Source organism: Olea europaea, chromosome 10 (genome assembly GCF_002742605.1).
Source record: "Olea europaea var. sylvestris chromosome 10, O_europaea_v1, whole genome shotgun sequence".
Classification (NCBI taxonomy): domain Eukaryota; kingdom Viridiplantae; phylum Streptophyta; class Magnoliopsida; order Lamiales; family Oleaceae; genus Olea; species Olea europaea.
Window position 1 is genome coordinate 30,183,339 of NC_036246.1, and position 12,755 is coordinate 30,196,093.

At 38.3% G+C, this 12,755-nt stretch overlaps 1 protein-coding gene across 1 annotated transcript in view; it reads left to right on the top strand.

Annotated features, from left to right (window-relative positions):
- The window catches only part of LOC111401795 (pre-mRNA-processing-splicing factor 8A-like), a 13,320-nt gene extending 951 nt beyond the window's left edge, over positions 1–12,369 (top strand). Inside the window, exons 2-26 of the mRNA XM_023029701.1 lie at positions 579–702; positions 825–917; positions 1,042–1,432; positions 1,690–2,173; positions 2,265–3,055; positions 3,221–3,306; positions 3,402–3,584; positions 3,721–4,035; positions 4,193–4,497; positions 4,782–5,236; positions 5,362–5,488; positions 5,607–5,848; positions 5,948–6,071; positions 6,142–6,331; positions 6,413–6,520; positions 8,021–8,274; positions 8,678–9,294; positions 9,378–9,484; positions 9,603–9,857; positions 9,938–10,411; positions 10,584–10,745; positions 10,838–11,035; positions 11,159–11,437; positions 11,559–11,801; positions 11,927–12,369. Coding sequence (XP_022885469.1) covers positions 579–702; positions 825–917; positions 1,042–1,432; positions 1,690–2,173; positions 2,265–3,055; positions 3,221–3,306; positions 3,402–3,584; positions 3,721–4,035; positions 4,193–4,497; positions 4,782–5,236; positions 5,362–5,488; positions 5,607–5,848; positions 5,948–6,071; positions 6,142–6,331; positions 6,413–6,520; positions 8,021–8,274; positions 8,678–9,294; positions 9,378–9,484; positions 9,603–9,857; positions 9,938–10,411; positions 10,584–10,745; positions 10,838–11,035; positions 11,159–11,437; positions 11,559–11,801; positions 11,927–12,118 — 6,799 coding nt within the window. The 3' untranslated portion in view covers positions 12,119–12,369. The remainder of the gene's footprint in view (positions 1–578; positions 703–824; positions 918–1,041; positions 1,433–1,689; positions 2,174–2,264; positions 3,056–3,220; positions 3,307–3,401; positions 3,585–3,720; positions 4,036–4,192; positions 4,498–4,781; positions 5,237–5,361; positions 5,489–5,606; positions 5,849–5,947; positions 6,072–6,141; positions 6,332–6,412; positions 6,521–8,020; positions 8,275–8,677; positions 9,295–9,377; positions 9,485–9,602; positions 9,858–9,937; positions 10,412–10,583; positions 10,746–10,837; positions 11,036–11,158; positions 11,438–11,558; positions 11,802–11,926) is intronic.
- Positions 12,370–12,755: the final 386 nt, after the last annotated feature.

Here is a 12,755-nt window from a genome sequence, read left to right on the forward strand (position 1 = left end):
TTTCCTATCCTTGAAGTTGGAGGAGGCTGTTTTGTGTGCACGTTTTATGGATGGTACCATATATTGTATTAATGTTCGTGGTTTGTGTAATGAATTATTGGGTTGCTTTTGGTACCTACATGCTACAGCTAGCTAATTCTTGCTTATGGCTTCTAACTTGGTTGTACCTTTTAAACGAGTTATACTCCTGTTTCTGCACTCATCCTCCAGATCTTCTATTAATTTGGTGAGTGGGGAACCTATTTATTTAGAATTACGAATTTAGCCTTGGTTCATGTTGATAAATTGTTTGTAAACACTGAAGTCCTTCTTTTTAACACATTTTGAGGACTCATAAGGACTATTTACATATCCACCACTCATTTTTATCCATTTATAATTTACATTTTTATACTTCACGAACATGCTTTATTTATAAGATTATTAGAACCTTATTATAGTAGCTGCTACATATTTTAGAATGTGGACGTGGTGAATTAACACGATTCTCCTTGCCTTCAAAAGAAAAATGTTTTTCTTGCCGTTTTTTGAACTTTTTGGCAGTTGGACTATGAAAATGGTTATTTGTGTTTTGGCAGGGATCATGGTGACATGTCATCGAAGAAATTTCGTCACGATAAGCGTGTCTATTTAGGAGCTCTTAAGTTTGTTCCGCACGCTGTTTACAAGCTCCTTGAAAACATGCCCATGCCGTGGGAACAGGTACTTGTGTGTTTGATCATTTCTGTGGTTGTTGAAAATGCTCTTAAATTGTTTTCTGAGTTGGATTGCTTGAGCCAATATTTTACATTTGTATTAACGTCTTATAATGTTTCTCCGGATAGGTCCGCGAAGTGAAGATACTCTACCATATTACCGGTGCTATTACATTTATAAATGAAATACCGTGGGTTGTTGAACCCATTTATCTGGCTCAAGTATGCTTCTATTGCTGCACACCTCTTCTTCTGCTGTCTATTTGTTGATCTTAATTGTTGCTCCATTTCTTGCTCAGTACATTAATTTTCTAAATTAATTACCTGTATGTCAATTTTATTACAGTGGGGTTCTATGTGGATTATGATGCGAAGAGAGAAGAGAGATCGACGACATTTCAAAAGAATGCGTTTTCCTCCTTTTGATGATGAAGAACCTCCACTAGATTATGCTGATAATCTTCTAGATGTGGATCCTTTGGAGCCAATTCAACTGGAGTTGGACGAGGAAGAAGATTCAGCTGTTTATACGTGGTTCTATGACCATAAGCCTCTCGTGAAAACAAAGCTTATCAATGGTCCCAGCTACCGGAAATGGCATCTCTCACTTCCAATTATGGCAACACTTCATCGGCTTGCTGGACAGCTGCTCTCTGATTTAATTGATCGCAATTACTTTTACTTATTTGACATGGAGTCATTTTTTACTGCTAAAGCACTGAACATGTGTATACCTGGTATGTTCAATGCTAAGTCTATACTTTTTGGATGTGCTTCATCCTTCATCGAAACAATTATGATTATGTAGATATGAAATTGTGCTTGTTTCTGGGCACCCATGTTTTATATATCTTTATATGTATTGTGGACATGCATGAAAGTTATTACATTGCTCCTGATTGATTTGCTTCTGTATTGGAAATGCTTTTATTATGGTGCATTTGTGCTTTGTTTGCTCTACTTCATGTATTTTCTGAAAACAATTCATTTTCAGGTGGTCCAAAGTTTGAACCTTTGTATCGTGACATGGAGAAGGGAGATGAGGACTGGAATGAATTTAATGACATTAACAAGCTTATTATCCGCTCACCTCTCAGGACGGAATACAGGATTGCATTCCCTCATCTGTATAATAATAGGCCCCGGAAAGTGAAGCTCAGTGTATATCACACTCCAATGGTCATGTATATCAAAACCGAGGATCCAGATCTTCCTGCTTTCTATTATGATCCTCTAATTCACCCCATAACAAGTACCAATAGGGACCAGAGAGAGAAGAAAATTTATGAAGAGGATGATGATGATTTCCAGTTGCCTGAGGGGGTTGAACCATTACTAACAAGCACTCCAATTTACACAGATACTACTGCTGCGGGAATTTCACTTTTGTTTGCCCCACGCCCGTTCAACATGAGATCTGGTCGGATGCGGCGTGCTGAAGATATACCGCTCGTATCAGATTGGTTCAAGGAGCACTGGTATGAAAAGTTCTTCACATTGTTATATAAGTATGCCCAGTTTTCATGAATATCTAATTTGTCTAATCTTCTCGTCGTCATGCTTTTGCAGTCCTCCTTCTTATCCAGTCAAAGTTCGTGTCAGTTACCAGAAATTGCTGAAATGTTTTGTGTTGAATGAGCTGCATCACAGACCACCTAAGGCTCAAAAGAAGAAGCACCTGTTTAAGTCTCTCCAAGCTACAAAGTTTTTTCAGACTACAGAACTTGATTGGGCTGAAGCTGGTCTCCAGGTTTGCAAGCAAGGGTACAATATGCTGAATCTGTTGATCCACAGGAAGAATCTCAACTACCTCCACCTTGATTATAATTTCAACTTGAAGCCTGTGAAGACCCTCACTACTAAGGAACGTAAAAAATCACGGTTTGGTAATGCTTTTCATCTTTGTCGTGAAATTTTGCGTTTGACGAAGCTAGTAGTTGATGCGAATATCCAGTTCCGGCTGGGAAATGTCGATGCATTTCAGTTGGCCGACGGATTGCAATATATCTTTTCACATGTTGGCCAGTTGACGGGTATGTACCGTTACAAGTACAGGCTCATGCGGCAGATTCGAATGTGTAAAGACTTGAAGCACTTGATTTATTACCGATTTAATACTGGGCCGGTGGGGAAAGGGCCTGGATGTGGTTTCTGGGCCCCTATGTGGAGGGTGTGGTTGTTTTTTCTTCGTGGCATAGTACCTCTCCTGGAAAGGTGGTTGGGAAATTTACTCGCCAGACAGTTTGAAGGACGGCATTCTAAAGGAGTGGCCAAAACTGTGACAAAGCAGCGTGTTGAAAGCCACTTCGACTTGGAGCTTCGTGCTGCTGTTATGCATGATGTTCTGGATGCTATGCCAGGTAAACATTCTCTAGAGGATGCTTTGTGAGGAAGTGACAACCCTACCCCCAACAAAAATGAAGGAAGAAAGAAAATAAACTAAATGAACAATGCTATAACTTTCATCCTTTTACTAATATTACGAACTTCCTTTTACCTATATTTATTATTGGTTGAATGTGTAGAGGGTATTAAGCAAAATAAGGCGAGAACTATCCTGCAGCATCTGAGTGAAGCATGGCGCTGTTGGAAAGCAAATATTCCGTGGAAGGTACATCAGCTTTCAGATTGTTGCTTTTTACTAGTTTCATGTTGCAATACCTCCAGATTATCTTCTCTTTGTAACTTGATTCTTGAACTCCTCAGGTACCTGGTTTGCCTGTTCCTATTGAGAACATGATTCTGCGATATGTCAAGTCAAAAGCTGATTGGTGGACAAATGTTGCTCATTATAATCGTGAGCGTATCAGGAGAGGAGCAACAGTGGACAAGACAGTTTGTCGAAAGAATCTTGGACGATTGACCCGCCTTTGGTTGAAGGCTGAGCAGGTATTCCATATTTTAATCTTTAATAGAAAACATCATTGAAATCTGGAAAGCTTTTCTGTTTCTCTGGTTCTTTAGTGGTTGAAAATTTTCTCTTGGGCCACTCTACTAATTAATTATTCATTACCCCCCTTCACAGGAACGCCAACACAACTACTTAAAAGATGGTCCATATGTCACTCCGGAAGAAGCTGTGGCTATATATACAACCACTGTGCATTGGTTGGAATCAAGAAAATTCTCTCCGATTCCATTTCCTCCTCTGTCTTACAAGCATGATACGAAGCTTCTCATCCTTGCTCTTGAGAGGTTAAAGGAATCTTATAGTGTGGCTGTTAGGTTAAACCAGCTACAAAGAGAAGAATTGGGTCTTATTGAACAGGCTTATGATAATCCACATGAAGCTTTGTCTCGTATTAAACGTCATTTGCTTACGCAGCGCGCCTTCAAGGAAGTAAGTTTAGAAATTTGTCCTTTTTTATTTCTTAACCAATATTTAGTATGACAATGGTTTTTGTTGAGAGGTGAAAATATTTTGCTGTTTTTAACAGAATTTAATTGTTACTTTTATTAGTTGTGATACTTCGCACTGATAATGGAGCATTTTGCAGGTTGGCATTGAGTTCATGGACCTGTACAGTTATCTAATACCAGTTTATGAGATTGAACCTCTTGAGAAGATTACTGATGCATATCTTGACCAGTATCTGTGGTATGAGGGTGACAAACGCCACCTCTTCCCCAATTGGATTAAGCCTGCAGATTCAGAGCCACCTCCACTGTTGGTCTATAAATGGTGTCAGGGCATAAACAATTTACAAGACATTTGGGACACTAGTGAAGGACAGTGTGTTGTGATGCTTCAGACCAAATTTGAGAAATTTTTTGAAAAGATTGATCTGACCATGCTTAACAGGTGAGTATTTTACTCAAATTGTATAGTCATTTGACAAGAGAACATTAAGCCCCTGTTTGAGCCATTTTTTAAGAAAATGTATTTTAGAATACTGATAATTTGGAGAACGTGTGTAAAAAATGAGGAAAAATTTTCGACTTGTGTAAAGTTATTTTATGGGAGAAAGTGTGGTTGGAAATGAGTTTTGGAAAAATGAAATTTTGAAAAATTGGGGGCCAAACATAGGCTAATATTAATACTATTGTATAACTTCCTTGTATTGATTTGTTCTTATGTTTCTGCAGGCTTCTGCGTTTGGTTCTTGACCATAATATTGCTGATTATGTCACTGCAAAGAACAACGTTGTGTTGTCATACAAGGACATGAGCCACACGAACTCATATGGGCTCATACGTGGTCTTCAGTTTGCTTCTTTTGTAGTGCAGTACTATGGACTCGTCCTTGATCTTTTACTACTTGGTTTGACTCGAGCCAGTGAAATCGCTGGTCCACCCCAGATGCCAAATGAGTTCATTACTTATCATGATACTAGAGTAGAAACAAGACATCCAATTCGTTTATACTCCAGATACATTGACAAGGTGCATATATTATTCCGTTTCACCCATGAAGAGGCTCGGGACCTTATCCAGCGGTATCTCACTGAGCATCCAGATCCTAACAATGAAAATATGGTTGGTTATAACAACAAAAAATGCTGGCCAAGAGATGCCAGGATGAGACTTATGAAGCATGATGGTAATGTCTTTATTTTATCAAATACTATTTACATATGATAATTTCTTCAGTTTGATTTCTCGACTGGTGGTTAGTCTGATATTTAGAGGAATCTAATTGTTCTTTGTCAAATCTCTGTATTTCAGTCAATCTTGGTAGAAGTGTTTTCTGGGATATGAAGAATCGTCTTCCTAGAAGCATTACAACTCTTGAATGGGAGAACAGCTTTGTATCTGTCTACAGCAAGGACAACCCAAACTTACTTTTCAGCATGTATGTGTAACTTGTTCTTCCTCTTTGCTTTTACTTTTTAATCTGTTATCTTAATATGCACATACATGTCCATAGTGTACACATGCATATTTAACGAGTTGGTGGCCTATATGTGTAGGTGTGGATTTGAAGTTCGTATACTGCCTAAGATTAGAATGACTCAAGAGGCTTTCAGCAATACAAGAGATGGAGTTTGGAATCTGCAGAATGAGCAGACAAAAGAACGTACTGCAGTTGCTTTCTTAAGGGTAGATGATGAACATATGAAGGTGTTTGAGAATCGTGTAAGACAAATTCTCATGTCCTCAGGTTCGACTACATTCACAAAGATTGTTAACAAATGGAATACAGCACTTATAGGTAATTATCTAATTTTTTTTTGCCTCCTAATGCCTCTATTTCATGGTGTTGGTTTAACTAAGCGTTCTTTTGCTGAAGAGTTTAAATTTGCTCCTGCAGGCCTCATGACATATTTCCGTGAAGCAACTGTTCATACACAAGAACTGTTGGATCTGCTGGTAAAATGTGAAAATAAAATACAGACCCGTATAAAGATTGGATTGAACTCAAAGATGCCTAGCAGGTAATATATCTTTGTTAAATCTTCTACTTCTCTTTGTTCACAAACATCCTGAAACTTGCTCTGCTTTCAGGTTCCCTCCTGTTATCTTTTACACCCCGAAGGAAATTGGAGGACTTGGAATGTTGTCAATGGGTCATATATTGATTCCCCAGAGTGACCTCCGATATAGTAAACAAACAGATGTTGGCATAACTCATTTTAGGAGTGGAATGAGTCACGAAGAGGACCAGTTGATTCCAAATCTGTATCGTTACATACAGGTACCAGGATCCCATTTTCTGCCTTGCACTATTTTCATATCATTGGTTTTAATTTTATTTTGCTTTTTGACTTTGTGACAGCCATGGGAGAGTGAGTTCATTGATTCACAACGGGTTTGGGCTGAATATGCATTGAAGCGACAAGAAGCCCAGGCACAAAATAGGCGTTTAACTCTGGAAGATTTGGAAGTAAGTTTCAGAGCGGATCCATTTTTCCTGTTCCCCCTTGTATCTTTTCTCATTCTGTGGGATTCTTTTTTTCGGTTTTTATCCAATAATGGGAGGTCATGCTGAAGTTAAATTAAGGCAAGGGCTTTATCCATTTTTTCTGTTCCCCCTTTTATCTTTTCTCATTCCGTGGGATTCTTTTTTTCTGTTTTTATCCAATAATGAGAGGTCATACTGATGTTAAATTAAGGAAAGCGCTTTAGAGAGTTTGGCCATTTTTGCGGAGACCTAAATAAGCTTCCATTCACATGAAGCTTAGATGCTAAATGGCCTTTTTTAACTGTAAATGATTGAGGGAGTTTTTTGCTGCAGCTCAATTTTTATTTTGTTCTCTCATGGTTTTATCCCTTTTTTGTCCTCTAGAATTTCTTTTTTCCTCTTTGTTATTTATCGAATAAGCGAGTTAACACTAATTGAGGATAAATAATGGGAAGACCAACCTAAATATCAAGAGCATGTCTTGCTTAAACCTGAATAAATTCCCATTCACGGAGCAACACAGTCCCAAGAATTCAGGTTGTCTGGAAACTATAATAATATTAACATTGCCTGATGTGGTTGCAAAATATTTCATATAATCATTGGAATTTCTAGTACATATATCGCTACGTCTACTAGAAAGGATGGAGTGACAAAAAGGTACTCATATAGTTGATTCGATCCCAATAGCAAACAAGACTTTGGTTCTTCTCATTATCCTTTTTTTTTTTAACGTAAATTTTTTTCTTCTGTTTCTATGGGTTGTTGAGGGTGGGGGATTCCTTTTAATACCTTTCAATTGTTTTAGGGGGGGTGGTGCTTTTGCAACTTTGGTGGGCCTCTATTTTATATTTGATATTTTCTAATCAGTAGCATCTTTGTGCTTTTACACCTTTGATGCTTGGACTCTTCGAAATAGTTGGAATACCTGTGTCGGACACGATACGACATGGGTATGAGTATGGAATATGTGTCGGATTCTCCAAGTTTCAATCGGATACTTCGTCATTTCTGGTTCTTCTTCGTTCATTTTTTCTTTCCCATTTCTACTTAGTTCTCCACTAAATCCAAATTGTAATCAAGTCCAATATTTGCTATTTTATATAACATTTAATTATGTCCATAATTGAAAACTAAATCCCAAAATTTTAATTTATTCGTCTCAACTCCTTATTTAGTACCCATTCCTTTTTTGTGAATAATGGATTTTGATTTATTCAAAATGACATCTTGAATTTGTAAAAAAATTGAAGTTTGAAAGACGTATTCACGTATCCGTGTCTGAAAATTGGACTCTTTTTAACCATGTCCCCGTATCCTACATTTTAGGAAATAAAAGATCCGACACCTAGATACGTACCCATACCCGATACCCGTACCCGAATCCGAGCATCATAGTTTACACTCTTTAACGTTCTTAACAATGTCTTACTTTGATCAAAGAAAGTATGTCCATCTTACATTTTTCTTTTTGATTTTCAGGATTCTTGGGATCGTGGGATACCTCGAATCAATACCTTGTTTCAGAAGGACCGCCACACTCTTGCATATGACAAAGGATGGAGAGTACGAACAGATTTTAAGCAGTATCAAGTTCTGAAACAAAATCCATTCTGGTGGACGCACCAGAGGCATGACGGGAAGTTGTGGAACTTGAATAACTATCGAACTGATGTTATTCAAGCACTTGGGGGAGTAGAAGGAATTCTCGAGCATACACTGTTCAAAGGAACATAGTAAGTTTGGCTTGGGCTCTCTCTACTAGAATTAACTTCCAATTCTTTGCCATCACCTTGTGCCAATGTAGTAGAAAATAGTTTATATATGTATTTGTTTTTCTATTATAAATGTAATTTTCCTTGCACCGCAATCATGGTCCAACATATTATATCAAGTTCCCATCATTATGGATAAGTGCTCGCATAGATTTGATTCAGTGTTAAAAAACTATATAGCATTTCCATTATATTGGAAACCTACACTTAGGCTTAATTTTACTTTGCCTTTGCGGTGGGATCAGTTGTATTTCATGGTGACAACATTTCTGTTTCTTAGAACTTCCACAAATTGATGAATTCGTTCTCTTGAAAAAAAATGTGGGTTGTTCATGGAGCTTTCTTGCTTTCTTTGATGTTTCAGCTTTCCTACTTGGGAAGGTCTTTTCTGGGAGAAGGCTTCAGGTTTCGAGGAGTCTATGAAGTATAAGAAATTGACAAATGCTCAGAGATCTGGGCTGAATCAAATTCCTAATCGAAGATTTACCCTTTGGTGGTCACCTACTATAAATCGAGCAAATGTATATGTTGGTTTCCAGGTGCAGCTGGATCTGACCGGGATATTTATGCATGGAAAGATACCTACACTAAAGATATCTCTGATTCAGATATTCCGTGCTCACTTGTGGCAGAAGATTCATGAGAGTGTGGTCATGGATCTTTGCCAGGTTTTGGATCAAGAGCTGGATGCATTGGAAATTGAAACTGTTCAGAAAGAAACGATCCATCCAAGGAAGAGTTACAAAATGAACAGCTCGTGTGCTGATATTCTTCTGTTTGCTGCCCATAGATGGCCCATGTCAAAGCCCAGTCTTGTGGCCGAGTCAAAGGATGTGTTTGACCAAAAGGCAAGCAATAAATACTGGATAGACGTTCAGCTTCGGTGGGGTGATTATGACTCCCATGATATTGAGCGATACACTCGGGCAAAGTTTATGGATTACACAACAGATAACATGTCTATCTATCCATCACCAACTGGTATATTAGTGATATAGTTCGTGTTATATCTTATTCTGATGCTTGTTTTCATTTCTAATTAACATATTTTGTTCTGCATGTAGGGGTCATGATTGGACTTGATCTTGCTTATAACCTGCATTCTGCATTCGGAAACTGGTTCCCTGGGTCAAAACCACTGCTTGCCCAGGCTATGAATAAGATCATGAAGGTACTTCAAAATTTTTGAACTTTTGGATTTAAGGGTTCATTCATTATTAATCATGCAGTGTTATGTTTTTTCCTTGATAAAGGAGTGGATCAATTAATATATCAATCCTTATGTGCAGTCGAATCCAGCATTATATGTTCTGAGAGAACGTATAAGGAAAGGGCTGCAGTTGTATTCTTCAGAACCTACAGAGCCGTATTTATCGTCACAGAACTATGGGGAGATATTCAGCAATCAGATTATCTGGTTTGTTGATGACACTAATGTGTACCGTGTCACAATACACAAGACATTTGAGGGAAATCTCACAACAAAACCCATTAATGGTGCCATTTTTATATTTAACCCTAGGACGGGCCAGCTTTTTCTAAAGGTTTGCATCTGTTGTCACATGCTGATAATGTATCACCTATTCAGTTTTTGAGATTTGTTCGTTAATTATTTGTCTTATAGGTCATTCACACAAGTGTCTGGGCTGGGCAAAAGCGACTTGGCCAGCTGGCGAAGTGGAAAACGGCAGAAGAAGTGGCTGCACTGGTGCGATCATTGCCCGTTGAAGAACAGCCTAAGCAAATCATAGTTACTCGTAAAGGAATGTTGGATCCCTTAGAGGTCCATTTACTTGATTTTCCAAATATCGTGATCAAGGGAAGCGAACTACAGTTGCCTTTCCAGGCTTGCTTGAAGATTGAGAAATTTGGTGATCTAATACTGAAGGCTACAGAACCACAGATGGTCTTGTTCAATATATATGATGATTGGTTGAAGAGTATCTCATCCTACACAGCATTCTCTAGACTTATCTTGATCTTGCGTGCTCTTCATGTGAACAATGAGAAGGCTAAGATGTTGCTGAAGCCTGACAAGACAATTGTCACTGAGCCCCATCATATCTGGCCATCTCTATCAGATGAACAGTGGATGAAGGTAGATTGTCAAACTATGTGCATCGTTGAAATAGTGTTTGTTATAGTTTCTGTTTGATAGGAAAAAAATAGCTTCTGCTGGGGTGCACGTGTATACATTTTTTAGAGGGTGTATATATCTCGTAATTCAATTGCATTTTTGAATTGTTTGTCATCTTTGTAATGTGATGCAGGTTGAGGTTGCCCTTAGAGATCTGATACTTTCTGACTATGCCAAGAAGAACAATGTCAACACATCTGCTCTGACACAGTCAGAAATTCGTGATATAATTCTTGGGGCTGAGATAACTCCGCCATCGCAGCAGCGACAACAAATAGCCGAGATTGAGAAACAGGTATTTTTTCATCACCTATCAAATCTCTAAGTTCTATTTGTCTTTGTGATGTGTCTTCCCTTGGTTTTACGGACATCTTAATATTCTCTTAGGCAAAGGAGGCTAGTCAGCTTACAGCAGTCACTACAAGGACCACAAATGTGCATGGTGATGAGTTGATTGTTACCACCACAAGTCCATATGAGCAAGCAGCATATGGGTCTAAAACTGATTGGCGTGTTAGAGCAATATCTGCTACAAATCTTCATCTTCGTGTGAATCACATATATGTGACCTCAGAAGACGTTAAGGTGCTGTGTGTATTTACCTATAGTTGGTTGGAGGATTAATTATTCCTCGAATTCTTGTAATTATTATATGGAAAGTCCTACCAAAATGGTTTTGTTAAGATTTTTCGGTTCTAATTCGTGCAGGAAACGGGATACACATACATCATGCCTAAAAATATTTTGAAGAAGTTTATATGCATTGCTGATTTGCGCACTCAAATTGCTGGATACATTTATGGCATAAGCCCTCCAGACAATCCTCAAGTGAAGGAGATTCGTTGTATTGCCATGCCACCACAGTGGGGAACTCATCAACAGGTTCATCTTCCATCAGCTCTACCTGAACACGACTTTCTGAATGACTTGGAGCCTTTAGGATGGATGCATACACAGCCAAACGAACTTCCCCAGCTGTCTCCGCAGGTTTATATTTTCCTCATTTTATTCTCTCCCTTCCTGAAATTCACCTGCAATACTTTGTTACTGTTGTTACTTTTTGATGATACTTTCACTGAACAAACTCGTAAAAAAATGCCAAATGTAGGATTTAGCCGCTCATGCTCAGATCTTGGCAAACAATAAACAATGGGATGGAGAGAAATGTATTGTTTTGACCTGCAGTTTTACCCCGGGTTCATGCTCTTTAACTGCATATAAGCTGACCCCATCAGGATATGAATGGGGGAAAAACAACACAGATGCTGGAAGCAATCCCCACGGTTATCTGCCAACCTACTATGAGAAAGTTCAGATGCTTTTGAGTGACCGTTTCCTCGGTTTTTACATGGTAAAGTTATTTTGTGTTTCATTGTTATGCACGTCTCTGTTTTCTTCCTCTCAAGTGCTGGTTTGGTTTTATTCATCACATCTGTTCTAGTGCTTGCGATTAATTGCATTGAATTTGACTTGCAGATACCTGATAATGGTCCTTGGAACTACAATTTCATGGGAGTGAAACACACCGCCGGCATGAAGTATGGAGTGAAACTCGGGGCGCCTCGTGAATACTATCATGAAGACCATAGGCCAACACATTTCCTAGAGTTCAGCAATTTGGAGGAAGCTGAAACTGCTGAAGGGGACCGAGAAGATACCTTTACTTGAAATTTGGCGCAAGGTGTTGCCTTTCCTTATTAAGTTTTATCGTTCATGTAAATGTTGAGGAAGTGCTAGTACCCTTGTGATTGACCTAATCTAGGGCCACTCTCTCTGTACTGTTTTTGAGGGAAAAGAACTGTATAATAATTTTGTAGTACTCCAACATTAAGGACTGGGAAATATATATTCTTCCATTTCAGTACCTCATGAATGAACTGAGTTTTTCTGATATTTCAAGTGTCCTGCTTCAAGAGTCAGCTGCAAACTGTTTACAAAGAATCAAGTTACTTTTTATTTACACATTTTGATGGATCGGTGCACGCTATTCATTTCTTTATTACTCATTTATTTTTTATTTTTTATTTTTATCTATATGTCATGTATACATTTTCCAAACATTAAGACATGGGATCGAAGACGTTAGTGTGAGAGATACAAACTCATCCCTAGAATGTTAAAATATCTACGAGGATGTTATATATGACCAGTTCATACGTCTTTGATACATAATAGATGATCAAAAAGAGAGATTGAATTTGAACTACTTTGTTCTGTAGCTCAGGTTGAAGAACCACAAGCTCTAGTTTAGCATGGAAGCGTGCTGCTGCAGTTATGTCATGAATGGTTTGACAAATTCGTTATA